Source organism: Heterodontus francisci, chromosome 20 (assembly GCF_036365525.1).
Source record: "Heterodontus francisci isolate sHetFra1 chromosome 20, sHetFra1.hap1, whole genome shotgun sequence".
Classification (NCBI taxonomy): Eukaryota; Metazoa; Chordata; class Chondrichthyes; order Heterodontiformes; family Heterodontidae; genus Heterodontus; species Heterodontus francisci.
The window spans coordinates 34331838-34349687 of record NC_090390.1 but is presented as its reverse complement, the minus strand read 5'-3'; the positions used below and the strand labels follow the sequence as shown (position 1 = coordinate 34349687).

Genomic DNA, 17850 nt, shown 5'->3' with positions numbered 1-17850 from the left:
TTTTGTGATAACTCATTCCTTATGTTGATATTTCTTTAACTATATTTTTCACTTCCCACACACGTTTTTCATTGTGGCGTTGATTTATTGGTCAACTTTCTTACTCTATGCTTAAACCTAGTCTCTCTGCATGGATGTCATGCATTTCGTTAATGATGTACTTAATTTCTGTTACATTCTTTAAAGTCAAGGGTATGCAACAAGAGGATAGCAAATAGATGGTTTAATGGGATCAGAAGGGATGAAGGGTCACTGACCCGAAACGTTAACTCTGCTTCTCTTTCCACAGATGCTGCCAGAACTGCTGAGTGGTTCCAGCATTTCTTGTTTTTATTTCAGAAGAGATACGGTTGTCTGAAAGCTGTTGGATCATGCATACGAGAGGGGGAAAGAGAAAAGGGGAGATTAAAAAAAAGAGTAGGGACTGGGGGAACACATTGTGGGAGGGGAAGTGGTGCCTGGTAAATGGGAGGCAGTAGTTGAAGGGGCCAGGGCCTGGAATTAGTTAAGGTGGATGCCTACGGGAGATATGGAATCAGAGGCTTCAGACCACTTTGAAGGGCAATGGTTGGGATCAGTGGGAGTGGTGTGGGGGGGGGGGGGGGGTGGGGAAACGAACAGGGCTTGGGTACAATCAATTGGGTAAGGGAGAAGAGTTGTACAACTAATTACTGGGTGGCACGGAGGAAGGCAAGTGTCTGTGACACTGACCCTGGATTCACACTGCTGGGGAACAGGGTAACTGGGATGAGTAAGCACTGAAGGGCACACAGGCACCATCAAGTGGTGCTGAAACCAAAATCTGAGAGCTCAGCAGCACAGATAGATAGTCTGTTCATCAGAAAACAGTATTATCTGCTGAGGTCACCTTGGCAGGATTAATCATAGTCTGTGCAACTTTATAGACCCCTGCAGAGTCCTACTGTGCCTGGCCATACAAGTACAGAGGTAATTGGCACATACAGACGCAACAAATTGACAAAAAGAATAGGCAAGCCTGAGTAACCCAAAAGAGAAGGCCTGGGTGCAGGTTGCTGGAGGTGGTAAGATGAGAAGGAAAGTTGTGTGAATTGTTGAATTTTTTGTAGGTTTATGAATTTTGTTTAAGGGATTTGATTGGCATTCTTCAGTTTTATTTTTATTGAATGAATCATCTTCATTTACAAATAGGGAACTTTTGTTTGAAAAGAAAACACAATGACAGTTAAGATGATCAAAACTAACTTACAGACAAATTCACTTGCTCTCGAAACACACTGGACACTTCGCTATATCATATGTGCCAGATATAAAACTTTGAATTCTATAGATAGATTGCTAGAATTACTTGGCTTTTCAGGCACTTACAATTCTATTTGCTTTTGCATCGTTATATAACTATTCTAAAATTGCACAAAGATTGCAATTTAAAGAAGAACATCTTAAGCAATATAGTTTAATTATTCCATATCCATAGAAGGTCACTTCTAAGCAAGGGCAAATAGTTGACAGTCCCAAAAATATAACTCAGACCTGCACAAGGTAAAGAAATATATATTATTCATTTGCATGGCTAACTACCTATTAAAACAAGAGTTTTATAGTCAACAGTTGAACTATGACAGAATTTTAGGAAGCAGGGTTATGAAGCAATTTCAATTAACTGAATCTATAAAGGCGATTTTACTCTAGTTTGCCACGGGTCACTCAGTTCCTGGGTACAAAGTGGTCAAAAAAAAGGATGGACAACCACGTCATCAGGTTTCCACCACTTTCATATTTCCTGTGGAAGAGAAAAATTTTGCTAGAATCTATGGCAATATCGCTATGCCAGATGGCCACCCATTCATTGCAGCACATAGGACAATTTGACCATGAGCCCAGTGACAACTTCAGTAAGATCAGAGGATTTAAGATGGGGAAGCAGCAAGAAGTTGCAGTAGGAAAAATGGCAAGCACATTTTCTTTACGATTGCAGGCATAAGACATCTTTGAAATGGAATCCTTCTGGTCAGACAGCACAAGAGGTCCAGCAGCTGCATCCGTTACTACTGCTGCAAGCCTGCCAAACCTACAGCAAGTGCCTTTCATCTCAGCTTCCAGGATCTAGGCCCTGCCAGAGGGCAATGCTGGTAGAGCATCCAGTCTATAAAAATGACCTAAGCCAAAAAATGTAGGTTGTTTTAGATCGTGGCAGACAGGGCTGGCAGGAGGGGAAGATTTGTCATTTGTAGATACTGGATTAGCATAATTTGTTTTAAAGCTATACACAAGTTAAGGGAAATTAAGGGATTATTTGAGGGACATACTTGCATTGGAAGCAGTTCTGGGAAGATTCACTAGGCTGATTTCTGGGATGAGGTGTTTGCCTTGAGGAAATGTTGAGCAGGTTGGGCACATACTCATTGGAGTTTAGAAGATTGAGAGGTGATCTTATTGAAATTTACAAGATTCTGAGGGGATGTTTCCCCTCATGGGGGAATCTAGAACTAGGGTCACACAGTTTCAAACTAAGGGGTCACCCATTTAAGACGAAGAAGAGGAGGAATTTCTTCTCTGAGGGCTGTTAGTGTTTGGAATTCTCTTGCCCAGCAAGCAGTAGAGGCTAGGTCATTGAATATATTCAAGGTGGAGTTAAGACAGATGTTTGATTGACAAGGGAGTCAAGGATTATGGGGCACAGGCAGGAAAGTGAAGTTAAGGCCACAATCAGATCAGCCATGATCTTACTGAATGGCAGAGCAGGCTCAAGGACGAATGGCCTACTCCTATTTCTTACGAAACAAATTCACAGCAAAAACATTTTTAATTGTTTTATCTGTAGATAGATACTTGTTAATTATACCCTCTTAAATCTATTCACTTACATGAAACAACTTTTCAGTTTTTGGTAACACAGCCACAACATCATATGACCTGGTATGTGGGGAGGTGGTTCTCTGTAACACAATAACTGTGTTTTAATGGTCAGGGCAGTACATTATCTTCACTTAAATGAAATAATAAAAGTAAAACCAGAATATGACTAACAATAGATATCACTCATTTAACTTTGTGTCAACAGGCATGATTATAGCATAGTTATATTTACTTCTCTAGCTATCCCAGTTAATAGACATCATGAAAATGTATTTTCAATATATGCATGAACAATACATTTTAAAATGTATTGTTCAATCATTTAAAACTATCTACTCTATCTGTAGCTGTAATTTTCCTGACAACAGGTTATATTTCACATATTTGAAAAGTATGTGCAGTTTATATAAAGAACCAAGGTGAATAATTCCTTTTTGCTGTGTATAACAAAATTATAAAGATGTTCTTTTTAAAATGGATTTATAATTTCAGTAGCTACCACCCAAAGGAAATCTTCCTCAGTTAATTAAAGCTATTTAATAGGGTAAGCTTTCACATGTACACTAAAGATACTCAGCTCTATTTCTCTAGCTGCTCCCTTGACTCCCAAAGTTGTTGCTACTCTCTGCAATACCCTCTCTAATAATGAGCTGGATGAGCAGAAAATTGCTACAGTTAAAGGTTGATAAAAATGATGCCATCTTATTTGTGTACTTCTGCCTCTCTCTCCTCTTGTGGTTGAAACCCTAATCTACATCTTTATTCTCCTCACATATTTCTTCAATGTTACTCTCTATGCTTCCCCCCCCCCCCCCCCCCCCACCCCACCCCAACTCCCACTCAAACCACAACTCAACCAAGACAATATTACAAGTACTGTTAGAACTAACTATTTCAAAAAACATTTGCCTTGGAAACCAAACCTACTGAAGATCAAAATGAAGTATCAGTACTTACCAGATCATTGCAGTGAGAGGCATCAGAGACAATCACAGTAAGTCTGGTCACAATTTTAATTGGCTTTGATTTTCCCTATTTAACAAAAATTCTATTAAAATTATCAATTTCATTATTTCTTGTTCTACATTTTAACCACCAGTGCAAAGTGTTCTTTTCTTTTAACTTCAACTATTAAGTTCCCTTCATACTTCAAATTGTTGTACCAAAGGTTTAAGATATTTGTACAAGTTATCTGCAACAGCATTTTAAGTCAACCTTTGAGAAAAAGGTACAATGAATCAAACAAGTTCTTATTAGTAATTAGAATGCATTATGATTAACTGCATAAAATCAGCATGTAAAGAATTCTTCAAGTTTTGAAGTGTTTAATATGGCCATCATGATCAAATATTTATCCCTTGTCTATCTACTTGGTACTGTATATTATTTTCTCTAGATTTTGTCTAATTTTGACATACATTTATTATAAAGATATTTCAAATAATTTTTGCATAATGATCTATATAATCTGTTACTCAAAAACTGAGGGGTGTTGAATAGATTTAGTGCAAATGTGTGTCAATATTAGCTCAATCATCTGGTCACCCTGCAACTGCACATGCATTCTTCTAGCAAGGTTCACTGGTTAACAACCACTAGTGGAAAAGCTGATCAATATCACTATCTTTAATTAAAGAAGTGATGGTTAACTTTAGCACTTCTTTGCCCTGGCTGAGAACAGCTTACTAAGTAAATTCACAACCACTAGGGGAGCTACAGCTGTGAAAATATAAACAACATTTTGGATGAAATATTCTTTGCAATCACATAAAACAGTAACAAACTAATAATTACAAAACAGAATTTTAAGCCAGTATTTACGTATAGATGCTGAATACATCTGGCAAACCAAAGAATATTATGCACGGGGGCTCATTTAAGAGGGGGTGGAGCATCCGCCCCCAATGACGTAGAAGGGGCGGCCACCACATCCCCAGCAACAGAGTCACTGCGCAGGCGTCAGCACCGTTCTTAAAGGCTTCAAGCCTTTAGCAAAGATATAAATTTTTAAATGTGAAAGCAGGTACGGTAGGACCAGTAGGTGGCCCACAAACAAAAAAAATAAAGTTGATAATCACTGCACTATAGTAGACATAACAGGAACTATACCTGCTAAAATGCACTGTACACCGAAATCATATTGTGTGAAATTCTTTTCTGTACATACCTGAACAATAGGTGGAGATGGGAAAAGCTCTGTAACAGATATTGGTTTTGTAATTTCCTGGAAAAAATGTTATTGTTGCAATAAATGCCAAATGGAAAAGAATCTTTTGAATTAAAATACACCATTTGCACTCCCCATGTGATGGTCAAAGTGTAGATGTTTATAACCCATCTGAAATTGTAAGTTAATAAATTCGGACAAATATAACCAATTCTAGCACATAAGTATTCAGTGCAATAAGATTTTACTCAGCAATGTAATTCTGAAATTCAATAACCTGTATTTATACAGGTGGTAAGTAAATTTTACTACTAAATGCAGTAAGGAACTGAATTAAATGTAGTTATTAAGTAATAAACTTATTTTAAAGGTGGCAGCAAGAGACCAGCAGTCAAGTGACTAGGAATTGTGTAGTGAAAGAGAGAACTTGGAAGGAACAGAGATCAGAGGTAGAACACAGTGGCACAGTGGATTGTGTAGTACACTTTAAACAATCTTCAACATCTAGGAGTTTAGAAACATTAGGGTGTGTGCCAAGCAGCTATGGATGGGGAGGGCCTGAGTATGGGTAATGGTGCATGGGGAGCCACATAGTGCCACCTGTGGACTGTGCCCGAGTTGTTTGGTAGAATTTGTGGAACTTGGGACATTTTTTTTTAAAAAAAAGCAATTCATACCAAGTTCAGGATAAAAGCAAAATACTGCAGATGCTGGAAATCTGTAACAAAAACAAAGTGCTGGAAATACTCAGCAGGTCTGGCAGCATCTTTGGCGAGAGGGGCAGAGTTAATGTTTCAGGTCGGTGACATTTCACTAGAACTGATGAAAGGTCACGAGTTCAAAGTGAGGGGGGAAAAGTTTAGGGGGGATATGCGTGGAAAGTTCTTTACGCAGAGGGTGGTGGGTGCCTGGAACGCGTTGCCAGCGGAGGTGGTAGATGCGAACACGATAGCGTCTTTTAAGATGTATCTAGACAGATACATGAATGGGCAGGAAGCAAAGAGATACAGACCCTTAGAAAATAGGCGACATGTTTAGGTAGAGGATCTGGATCGGCGCAGGCTTGGAGGGCCGAAGGGCCTGTTCCTGTGCTGTAATTTTCTTTGTTCTTTGTTAACTCTGCTACTCCACAGATGCTGCCAGACTTGCTGAGTATTTCCAGCAGTTTGTGTTTTTAATCCCAAATGCAGGATGTTTAAGAATTCTGATGATGTGTAGTCAGCTGTATATGGGAGGCTTTAGGAGTGATCAGAGAAGAAATGGGTAAGTCAATGTATAATTTTACAAATTACTTCAAAACTGTCTAATTTTGGTGTGTTTGTTGCAAATTTTATTACATTATAGAACATATTTACTCTCTCCTCCTGTACTACAAATGTACTCGATTAGTGGTGTGGAACAATGAGATGTAAAACCAGTGCCAATTTTTCCCAGGGATGTTATTAGTTGCTTTTGTGGTAGTTGCCAATTATTCAGTTTTCAGTAATTTGACCTTTTTAAAAAAATGAATGTGAAATTGAAATCGGAGTCACACAATCACTGTGCCTACAGACATAGGAGACACTAACCTTTTAGATAGAAAGGATATTTAGCCTACAGAAACTACCCTGTAAAATTTGAATTGCGATATTAATAAATTTTCCATACCTGCCTTTTTCCTTGAAAATCAGCCACATGATTAATCGCAACTGTTGAATAACCAACTAGGGGACAGAGAAAATAAATAATTGGTTAAGCAGTAGCAGTGAAAATATACAGTTGTTACAAGTCCTTTAATCAATGTCCATTTGTTCATACAATCCTCATACCAAATGTTATTACTCCTTTTCCCAGCACCAGTTCAGAATATTGCTGTGCTCCTCTTTACCTTCCCTACCCAACACTCCCAACTCAACCCTAGAAGGCAAGAGGAGCTATAATGTTCTGTGAAAAGAATCAAAAAACTTTTTTCTAGTGCATATATGCCCTCTTGCCTGTACTACTGCCTATCTAGGTTCAAAGATAAATACTAGATCATTCAAACTTTTAAAGCAAAAATGAGCTTCAATTATCAGGGAAAAGAAAACTATGAGATCTTTAGGTTCATTATGCTACTTCTGTATTTTACACAAAAAACAGTGGCTTTAATGGAGTAAAAATGTCTAATCTGTTGTTTCACAGGTGTAATCAAAAATTCAGAAGCTGAACCAAAAGGATATTGGAATGAAACAAAAGCAAAATACTGTGGATGCTGGAAAACAAAAAAAAAGCTGGAAACACTCAGCAGCATATGTGGAGAAGCAGAGCTAAAGTTTCAGGTCGATGACCTTTCATCTGAACTCGTTAGAGGAGGTGACCAAACGCTTACTCAAAGAAATAGATTTAAGGAGTGTCTTAAAAAGGTGGTGAGGTAGAACCTAGGTGATTGAAGATGCAGCTGCCAAACAAAATTAGGAAAGCAAGACTGGTGACCTATTTACTATAGGACAGGTACTAAGGTAATAAAGGACATTGGTAATTTTTAAACAAAAAGAGCATTTATACATTGTGCTTCTTGATACTATAACTCTAATCATTATTTCACATTCCAAGAGAATAATGGTTAGTATGCTCTACCCCTCAGGATTCATCTAATTCCTCATTTATAACAGAGAACCACTTTTGGAAGCAGTTCAGCAAATCCAGCCCTGCTACTGCCCAAACTTCAATTACATAAAAATTAAAAAAAAAATAATGTAAGTGAACCATACCCCACTGCTGGATGGGCAGGAAATTAAATGGTTTCAATATTTGCATGTAATGCTCAGCATTCATTAATGATGTTATGGAAGCAAAAGTAAACCATTCTGGCTTCTTGTGCATCCCCGATTTTAACTGCTCCACCACTGGCTGCTGTGCCTTCAGACGCTGAAGCGGCCTAGGCTCTGAAATTCTCTCCCTAAACTTCTCCGTCCTTCTACCCTCCTTTCGGAGGTTCCTTGAAACCTACCTCTAACCAAGCTTTTGGTCATTTTCCCCAATATCTCCTTGTGTGACTCTGTCAAATTTTTCTTGATAACATTTCTATCAACACCACAGAACGTTTTATTATGTTAAAGGTTCTATATAAATGAAAGTTTTGTAGATTTTTAGATTTTAGAACAATGGTACATATGCATGTAGAAAATGTTTTACAGACAACATACATACTTTTGGTGAAAGGAGGCATAGCCCAACTTTACTATGATTCCTCCATTCAAGTAGTGTACTTAAAATTGTGGACTTGTTGCCAATTTGAGCTGTACTATTACCAGCAAATACGCAGCATCAATAGGGAGAAAAGCAAGACCCTGTCCCAAACAAGTGCGTGGTGAGGTTATGGACAGGATATAGTAAACAACAGCTTACAGCCATGTTGCATGATATCCAACAAATGACCATCGGGCAAGCTGATGTACAAATCAATGGATAGCAAAAAGGAAATAGGAGAGGAATTATAAACAGTGACTGAAGACTCAGTCGTGAAAGATGGTCTGAAGGAAGATTTTTGAAGGAGGTTTTTGACTGTAGTAAGGTGCAGCAGTTTACAGTAGAGCACAGTTACCCGACCCGAAACAGACTGGCGTTGGGTTTGGGCCGGGTCACTTTTCCAGGTCTGGCATTCGGGGTCAGGCCAGACGCACTATCACTACCTCCGGTACGTGGCTCCAATGTTAATGTACTTTTTGGACTTGAAAGGTTGTTCAGTTACAGTTTTTTTAAGCTTGTGCAAATAAGCAACAAAGTGAAAAACTGATGGTCGGGTCGGGTTTCATTTGCAAACCTGAGCCGGCCTTTAGTTTAGCAGACTCCAGAGAAAGGGCTTGAAGGTTTTAGCTACCAACTGTGAAGGGAGGGGAAAGAACAAAAGTCAGAAGAGCTTGGAGGTTGATTGTTGCTGTGTAACTCGAGATGGCTTAAATTTTTAGTGTGGGATGTTTTTCTACTTTGAGAAAGGGCTTCAATTCGAAGTCCGATGAAACTAGCTCAACGTGGCACGTGAGTCTCCTACTTTAAAAGGATGCAAAACAGTTTGGCACAATACACAAAGTACACACAAAAAATTTAAAAGACGCCAGAAGTTCCACACTCCTGGGTTATCCAACTAGTTAACTTGTTTGACTTGGGAACAGGAACAATACTCACGATGCGCCGCGGTTTCTATAATACTTTGCAATCGCTTTCTGTCGGCGGTGTTGACGACATTTAAATCTACGAAAAGCGCCATGCTTTCAGTGTGACAGAGAGTGTTTACTCTTCCAGCGGTTTGACTCTTTCCGCCTCGGCAAGTGAAGGCTAATCGCCCCACCGTTCCACAAGGCCTCGGGATTTGGGCGCTCAAAGCCGCTGTGCGCTCTCGGCCCCTTTAAATCATAGACCAACAAACTCTGAAATAAAAACAGGAAATGCTGGAAATCCTCAGCAGTATCGTGCAGCACCTGTGGAGAGAGAAAGAAAGTTAACGCTTCAGGTCGATGGCCTTTCAACAGAACAAACTCGGACAGTGCTCAGCCCGACCTCACAGCACAGGCCCATCAAACTATAACTCCCAGGCGACTTCCTTCCCATGAGTTTCGACATCCTAAATAACAGCAGATGATAAAACACTTTCTCCTCACTCCGCTCTGCACCGCTAAAATTCCCACCGGCCCATCGCTTACACACAAAATCTTCAGCAAGCGTGCTCAGTACCCGTGATGCCCCGCGGCGTTGCCAGCTCGCCATTGGTGGGATTTAAAAGCAAGGGCGCGCGGGAGGAGCGTTAGTGTCGGAGTGCGTGTTGACCGTTGGAGCAGTGGAGTTAGTTCTCAGTTATAGAGTGTGTGTGTGGGGAGCCGAAACCTGTTACCCCGCTTCTGGATTGTGGGGTACTGCGTCCTCTGATCCGCACAAGCGCCAATCTGCAGCATCGTGTTCCGGTCCTCGCAGTGCAGGTAAGCCCAGTGCTGTGGTTCTCCCTCCCTCCCGGCTCGGCATTGGGGACCAGGGAAATTGCACTGTCGGATATTCTTGGCAAGTGAGACCCCCAGAGGGTCCCATCCCGTGTTAACACTCTGCCCTTGTACCACCTTTGATAGTATTTGGGCATTTTGCACCCCTTGGCTTGAGCATTGATTTTTTTTTATGTAGCTTTCATAAAGTGTTTTGTGTGTGTGCGTTGTTGTTTACAGTAGCTGTCCTTTTGGATGAGATACTAACGTAGGTGGATGTAAAGGATCCCATGGCATTATTTGAACAAGATCAGGGTGATTTCCGTGCCTTGGAAAACGTTAGTTTCTCGACCAAAATTCCTGAAAACATTTTACATTGTCTACAACACAGCAACGGATCATTTGGCCCAGTCGGTCTGTGTCAATTTTCTTGAGCCTCTTCATCCCACTCTTCGTCTAACCCTATCTGTACATCCTTCTACTCACTTATCCTTCATGCACTTATCTAACTTTCCCCTAAAGACACCCGTGCTAGTTGTATCAACTACTGCTTGTGGTAGTAAGTTCCATTTTTCAACCATTCTCTGGGTGAAATAATTTCTGCTGAGTTCTGACTGCCATGTTATGTGTACCAATTTTAAACTTGCCCACAAGTAGAAACATCTTCAGATTATCTGGTCATTCAGCAATTTGCTGTTTTGGATCATTGCTATGTGCAAATTAGTTATGGTACTTGTCTACATAACAATGGTGGTTGCATTTCAGAACTAACTGAGGACATAAAAATAGGACCAGCAGTAAGCCCTTTGAAATACAAACAAGAAATGCTGGAAATACTCTGCAGGTCTAGCAGCATCTGTGGAGAGAGAAGCAGAGTTAATGTTTCGGGTCAGTGACCCTTCTTCGGAACTGCTCTGCCATGCCATGAGATTGTGACTGATCTTCTACTTGGACGTTTTCCTGCACTATCCCTGTATCCCTGTTTTTAATATGTAGAAATCTATCGATCTCAGTCTTGAACGTACTCAACATCTGAGCCTCCACAGCCCTCTGGGGCAGAGAATTCCAAAGATTCACCACCCTCTGAGTGAAGAAATTCCTCATCTTGGTCCTAAATGGCCTGCCCCTTTATTCTGAGACTGTATCCCCTGGTTCTAGACTTCCTGGCCAGGGGAAACATCCTTCCTACATCTACCCTGTAAGATTTTTGTATGTTTAAATGAGATCACCTCTCATTAATCTGAACTCTAGAGAATAAAGGCCCAGGCTATTTAATCTTTCCTCATGGGGATAGCACGTATAGAGCGGTGGTCACACTGCAGGCTCAGACTCCACAGGCAGGAAGGAAATAGGTGACCACCAGGCAGAGCAAGAGGACTAGACAGGCGGTGCAGGAATCTCCTGTGGCTATTCCCCTGCAAAACAGATATACTGCTTTGGATACTGTTGGGTGGAATGGCCTCTCGGGAAAGCAGCAACAGACCAATTTGTTGCACCATGGTTGGCTCTGTTGTACAAGGGAGGAGTAAAAAGTGTGGGAATGCAATAGTTATAGGGGATTCAATTGCAAGAGAATAGATAGGCTTTTCTGTGGCTGCAAAAGAGACTCCAGGATGGTATGTTGCTTCCCTGGTGCTTGGGTCAAGGATGTCTGAGCGGTTACAGTACATTCTGAAAGGGGAGGGTGAACAGCCAATGGTCGTGGTACACATTGGTACAAATGATGTAGATTTTTAAAAAAAAAGTCCTAAGAACAGAATATGGGGTGTTGGGAAGTAAGTTTGAAAAATAGGACCTCCAAGGTAGTGATCTCAGGGTTACTACCAGTGCCACGTGCGAGTCAGAGTAGAAATAGCAGAATATATCGGATGAATATGTGGCTGAAGAGATGGTGTGAGGGGGAGGGTTTTAGATTCCTGGGACATTGGGACCGGTTCTGGGGTAGGTGGGACTAGTACAAACTGGACAGGTTACACCTGGGCAGGACTGGGACTGATGTCCTAGGGGGAGTCTTTGCTAGAGTGGTTGGGGACGATTTAAACTAAAATAGCAGGGGATGGGAACCTTTGCAAGGATTCTGAGGAAGGGGGATCAAAGACTAGAACAAAAGACAGTAAGGGGAATAAGAAAAGCGATAGGCAGAGAAATCAAGGGCCAGATTCAAACGGGGCCACAATGAGCAATAGTGGGAAGGGGCCAAGTAATGTTAAAAAGACAAGCCTTGAGGCTTTGTGTCTTAACGCGTGGAGCATTCTCAATAAAGTGGATGAATTAATTGTGCAAATAGATGTAAACGGGTATGATATAATCGGGATTACAGAGACATGGCTGCAAGGTGACCAGGGATGGGAAATGAATATCCAGGGGTATTCAGTATTTAGGAAGGACAGGAAAAAAAAAAACACAAGTCAGTGGAGTTGCATTGCTGGTTAAAGAGGAAATTAACGCCATGGTGAGGAAAGATTTTGGGTCTGATGATGTGGAATCTGTGTATGGGTAGAGCTGAGAAACACTAAGGGGCAAAAAACATTAGTGGGGGTTGTGTATATAGACTTCCAAACTGAAGTGGTGATGTTGGGAATTAGAGACACATGCGATAAATTAACATCTGTAATTATGGATGACTTTAATCTCCATATAGATTGGGCAAATCAAATTAGTCACAATACCGTAGAGGAGGAATTCTTGGTGTGTATACGGGATGGTTTTCTGGACCAATACGTTGAGAAACCAATTAGAGAACAGGCCATCCTAGACCAGGTATTGTGTAATGAGAGAGGAATAATTGACAATCTAGTTGTGCGAGACCCCTTGGTGATGAGCGACCATAATATGATAGAATTTTTCATCAAGCTGGAGAGTGACGTAGTTGATTCTCAGACTAGGGTCCTGAATCTTCGTACAGGGAACTACGAAGGTATGAGGCGCGAGTTGGCTGTGACGGATTGGGAAACATTACTTGAAGGGATGACGGTGGAAAGGCAATGGCAAACATTCAAAGAGTGCATGGATAAAGTGCAACAATTGTTTATTCCTGTCTGGCGCAAAAGTAAAACGGGAAAGGTAGCCAAACCATAACTTGCAAGGGAAATTAAAGATAGCATTAGATCCAAGGAAGAGGCATATAAATTCGCCAGGAAAAAAACAACAGACCTGAGGATTGGGAGCAGTTTAGAATTCAGCAAAGGAGGATCAAGGGATTGATTCAGAACGGAAAAATAGAGCACGAGAGCAAGCTTGCGGGGAACATAAAAACTGACTGTAAAAGTTTATGTCGGTATGTGAAGACAAATGTAGGTCCCTTGCAGTCAGAAATGGGAACTTATTATGGGGAACAAAGAAATGGCTGATCAACTAAATGCATACTTTGGTTCTACCATCACAAAGGAGGACACAAATATCATACCAGAAATGTTGTGGAACACCGGGTTTAGTGAGAGAGGAACTGAAGGAAATCAGTATTAGTAGAGAAATGGTGTTGGGGAAATTGATGGGATTGAAGGCCGATAAATCCCCAGGGCCTGATGGTCTGCATCCCCAGGACTTAAGGAAGTGGCCCTAGAAATGGTGGATGAGTTGCTCATCTTCCAAGATTCTATAGACTCTGGAACAGTTCTGACAGATTGGAGTGTAGCTAATGTAACACCACTCTTTAAAAAGGGTGGTAGAAAGAAAACAGGGAATTATAGACCAGTCAGCCTGAAGTGCTGGGAGGGTGAGTTGTGAAGAGGATGCAGCGAGGCTTCAAGGTGATTTGGACAAGTTGAGTGAGTGGGCTAATGCATGGTACATGCAGTATAATGTGGATAAATGTGAGGTTATCCACTTTGGTAGCAAAAACAGGAAGGCAGATTATTATCTGAATGGCCATAAACTGAGAGAGGGGAAAATGCAACAAGACCTGGGTGTTCTTGTACACCAGTCGCTGAAGGTAAGCATGCAGGTCCAACAGGCAGTAAAAAAAGGCAAATGGTATGTTGGCCTTCATAGCAAGAGGATTCGAGTACAGGAGCAGGGATGTCTTGCTGCAATAATACAAGGCCTTGGTGAGGCCACACCTGGAATATTATGTGCAGTCTTGGTCTCCTTATCTGAGGAAGGATGCTTTTGCTATAGAGGGAGTGCAGCGAAGGTTTACCAGACTGATTCCTGGGATAGCGGGACTGACGTAAGAGGAGAGAATGAGTCGGTTAGGATTATATTTGCTGGAGTTCAGAAGAGTGGGGTGGGGGGGGATATCTCATAGAAACCTATAAAATTCTAATAGGACTTGACAGGGTGGATGCAGGAAGGATGTTCCCGATGGTGGGGGATTCCAGAACCAGGAGTCATACTCTAAGGATATGGGGTAAACTATTCAGGACTGATGAGAAATTTCTTCACCCAGAGAGTGGTGAGCCTGTGGAATTCGCTGCCACAGAAAGAAGTTGAGGCCAAAACATTGTATGTTTTTAAGAAGGAGTTTGATATAACTCTTGGATTTAAAGGGATCAAAGGAGATAGGGCGAAAGTGGGAACAGGTTACTGAGTTGGATGATCAGCCATGATCATAATGAATGGTGGAGCGGGCTTGAAGGGCCAAATGGCCTACACCTGCTCCAATTTTCTATGTTTCTAATCCCTCCATCCCAGGAATTAGCTTAGTGAACCTCTGGCAGGTATTCTCTTCCCTTGGGTAAGGAGACCAGAACTGTACACAATACTCAAGGTGCAGTCTCACCGAGGCTCTATATAATTGCAGTAGGACCTCTTTACTCCTATACTCAAATTCTCTTGTAATAAAGGCCAACATACCATTTGCCTTCTTAATTGTTTTCTGTACCTGCATGTTAGCTTTCAGTGACCCGTGAACAAGGACACCCAAGTCCCTTTGAATTTCAACATTTCCCAGCCTCTCCATTTAAGAAATCAAAGTGACTCCTGACAATGCAGTGGCCTACTGATATCAGAGAGTTCCAAGCTGTGCACGTGTGCAAATGGTCTCCTGTTCTCACAGATGCTGCGCATGTGCAGCCTACCATCTCAGCCCTTGCCAGGACTAATTGGCGCATGCATGGGAAAACGATCCCTGCCACACCTATTTTTTTTTCTCCTCCCCCTTGCTCTCCGGCCGCTTGCTCCCCACCCTCACCTCCCCGCCACCCTGCTGTCCGGCAACTCGCTCCCCGCCTTCACCCTGCTCTGTGACCACTTGCTCCCTGCCCCCCCTTCCAGATGCTAGCTCTCGGCTGCGCCACTTCCCTCCTCTCGGCCAATCGATCCCATGCTCGTTCGTTCTCTGCGCACCACCTGAAGCAAGGCGGGATGTGAAGGGTGACAGGACGACGTATGAGTGAGTGGCCGAGGAGGGAAGTCGCACAGCCTAGAGTTAACTGCATGAGGGGAGGTGGGGTGCGGAAGCAGGGAGCAAGCGGCTGGAGAGCTGGGTGAGGAGTGGGGATGTAGGAGTGGAGCAGCGGCCAAGTGTGTAGAGATGGGGTGGGGGAGAACTGGCAAAGCTGTAGTGAGTGCTGAAGGGAAGCCAGCAGTGAGAAGAGGGACCGATAGTGACGTTCAATGGCAGGAGGGAGTGGGCGACTGTTGGGGGTGGGATGGAGGTGGCGATGGCAGCCATTGAGTGGATATTTGGGTTCTATTTGGTTTTCTGTGATAAATTGAGAAGCACCATCTTTAATCCTGGCAGCAGACAGTGACATTCCAGTGGAAGAGGCTGCATTTATGTAGGTGCTAGTACTGTGCCACCTAGTGGTTGCGTTGTCTGTATTTCTGCTTTTCCTACCAACGTGGGATAACCTCCCATTTCTCCACGTTGTATTCCATCTGCCAAATTTTTGCCCATTTGCTTAGCCTTTTCAAATCCCCTTGAAGCGTCTTTGCTCCCCTCTTCATAACTCTCGCTTTCACCTAGGTTTGTGTCATCTGCAAACTTGGAAATATTATTGGTTCCTCAAAGGTTCCAAGAATTTGTCCTCCAACATTAGTACTAATTACATTTACGTAAAGGCAAAATACTGCGGATGCTGAAAATCTGAAATAAAAACAAGAAATGCTGGAAAAACTCAGCAGGTCTGGCAGCATCTGTGGAGAGAGTTAACGTTTCAGGTCAGTGACCCTCCTTCAGAACTGGCAGATATAAGAAATGTAAAAGATTTTAAGCAAGTAAAGCGGGGGTGGGGCAAAAGATAACAAAAGAGAAGGTGTTGATAGGACAAGGTCACAGAATAGCTGACCAGAAGGTCATGGAGCAAAGGCAAACAAAATGTTAATGGTGTGCTGAAAGACAAAGCATTAGTACAGATAGGGTGTTAATTGACTGAAAACTGAACAGCCACAAGCACAAACCTGAAAAAAACAGTGGGTAGGCACAGTAGAAACAAACTGAACAAACTAATGCCCTCTTTAATTAACAGAGCTGCCCCACCACCTTTTCCCAGCTTCCTGTCCTTCCTGAATATCTCATAACCTTGGATATTCAGGTCCCAGCTTTGGTTTCCTTGTATCCACGTCTCTGTTATGGCTATCAGGTCAGATGTCTGAATTGTCAGCTCAAATAGAATTACAGAATCATAGAAAGTTTACGGCATAGAAAGAGGCCACTTGGCCCATTGTATCTGTGCCAGCTGAAAAACAATCCACCTATTCTCATCCCACCTTCCAGCATTTGCGTCAAATACACTTTCAGGCAGTGAGTTCCAGACCTCCTCCACCCTCTGGGTGAAAATGTTTTTCCTCATCTCCCCTCCTAATTTTTCTACCAATCACTTTAAATCTATGCCCCCTCATCACTGACCTGTCTGCGAAGATGAATAGACTCTTCGCCTCCACTCTATCCAGGCCCCTCAAAATTTTGTACATTTCAATCAGATCTCCCCTCGGCCTTCTCTGTTCCAAGGAGAACAACTCCAGCCTATCCAATCTTTCCTCAGTTGCATTTTTCCAGTCCTGGCAACATATTCGCAAATCTCCTCTGCACCCTCTCTCGTGCAGTTACATCCTTTCTGTAATGAGGTGACCAGAACTGCACACAATATTCAAGCTGTGACCTAACCAATGAGTTATACAGATCCATTATTTACCTCCCTGCTCTTATATTCTATACTTTGGCTAATAAAGGAAAGGATTCCATATGCTTTTTTAAACACCTTATCGACCTGCCTGCCACCTTCAGGGATCTGTGGACATTCACTCCAAGGTCTCTCGCTTCCTTTACAATTCTCGGTATTTTCCCATTAATCTTGTATTCCTTTGCCTTGTTTGACCTCCCCAATTGCATCACCTCACACTTCTCCAGGTTGAATTCCATTTGTCACTTTTCTGCTCATCTGACTTGACCATCAATATCTTCCTATAGTTATCCTCCTTGCTATCTACCATACGGCCAATCTTTGTGTGGGCTGTAGGCTTCTTGATCATGCCCGACATTTATGTCCAAATCGTTAATATATACCACAAAAAGCAGGGAACCCAGTACTGAGCCCTGCAGAACGCCACTGGAAACAGCCCTCCAGTCACTAAAACACCGTCAATAATTACCCTTTGTTTCCTGCCACTGAGCCAGTTTTGTATCCACCTTGCTGCATTTCCCTGGATCACATGGGATTTTTTTTTAAACTAGTCTGCCATGTGGGACCATGTCAAAAACCTTGCTAAAATCCTTGTAGACCACATCAGCTGCACTACTCTCATCTATCTTCCTTGTTACTACTTCAAAAAATTCGATCAAGTTGGTCAGACAAGATCTTCCCTTAACAAATCCACGCTGACTATCCTTGATTAACCTGTGCCTTTCTAAGTGACTGTTTATCCTGTATCTCAGAATAGATTCCAATAATTTGCCCTTTAGTGAAGTTAGACTGACTGGCCTCTAATCAGTCTATCCTTCACTCTCTTTTTAAACAGAGGTACAACGTTAGCAGT

At 42.0% G+C, this 17850-nt stretch overlaps 2 protein-coding genes across 7 annotated transcripts in view; one reads left to right on the top strand and one right to left on the bottom strand.

The window, feature by feature from the left end:
* The window catches only part of rpp30 (ribonuclease P/MRP 30 subunit), a 30034-nt gene extending 20276 nt beyond the window's left edge, over positions 1–9758 (bottom strand). The window contains exons 1-6 of one of the 2 annotated variants that reach the window (XM_068052578.1): positions 9664–9758; positions 9149–9441; positions 6653–6708; positions 5006–5062; positions 3796–3870; positions 2847–2918 (exon numbers count right to left, since the gene is read on the bottom strand). In XM_068052578.1, the coding sequence (XP_067908679.1) occupies positions 2847–2918; positions 3796–3870; positions 5006–5062; positions 6653–6708; positions 9149–9230 (342 nt within the window). In that variant the 5' untranslated portion in view covers positions 9231–9441; positions 9664–9758. The other variant, XM_068052577.1, reaches the window with a different exon arrangement.
* A 10-nt stretch (positions 9759–9768) lies between these two features.
* LOC137380561 (kinesin-like protein KIF20B) overlaps positions 9769–17850 on the top strand; it is a 135334-nt gene continuing 127252 nt past the window's right edge. For 3 of the 5 annotated variants that reach the window (XM_068052575.1, XM_068052572.1, XM_068052573.1), the window contains exon 1: positions 9769–9936. The gene's annotated coding sequence lies outside the window, so the exon portion shown is untranslated. Of the gene's footprint in view, positions 9937–15631; positions 15654–17850 lie in introns of those variants that run through there. The other 2 variants (XM_068052576.1, XM_068052574.1) reach the window with 2 other exon arrangements.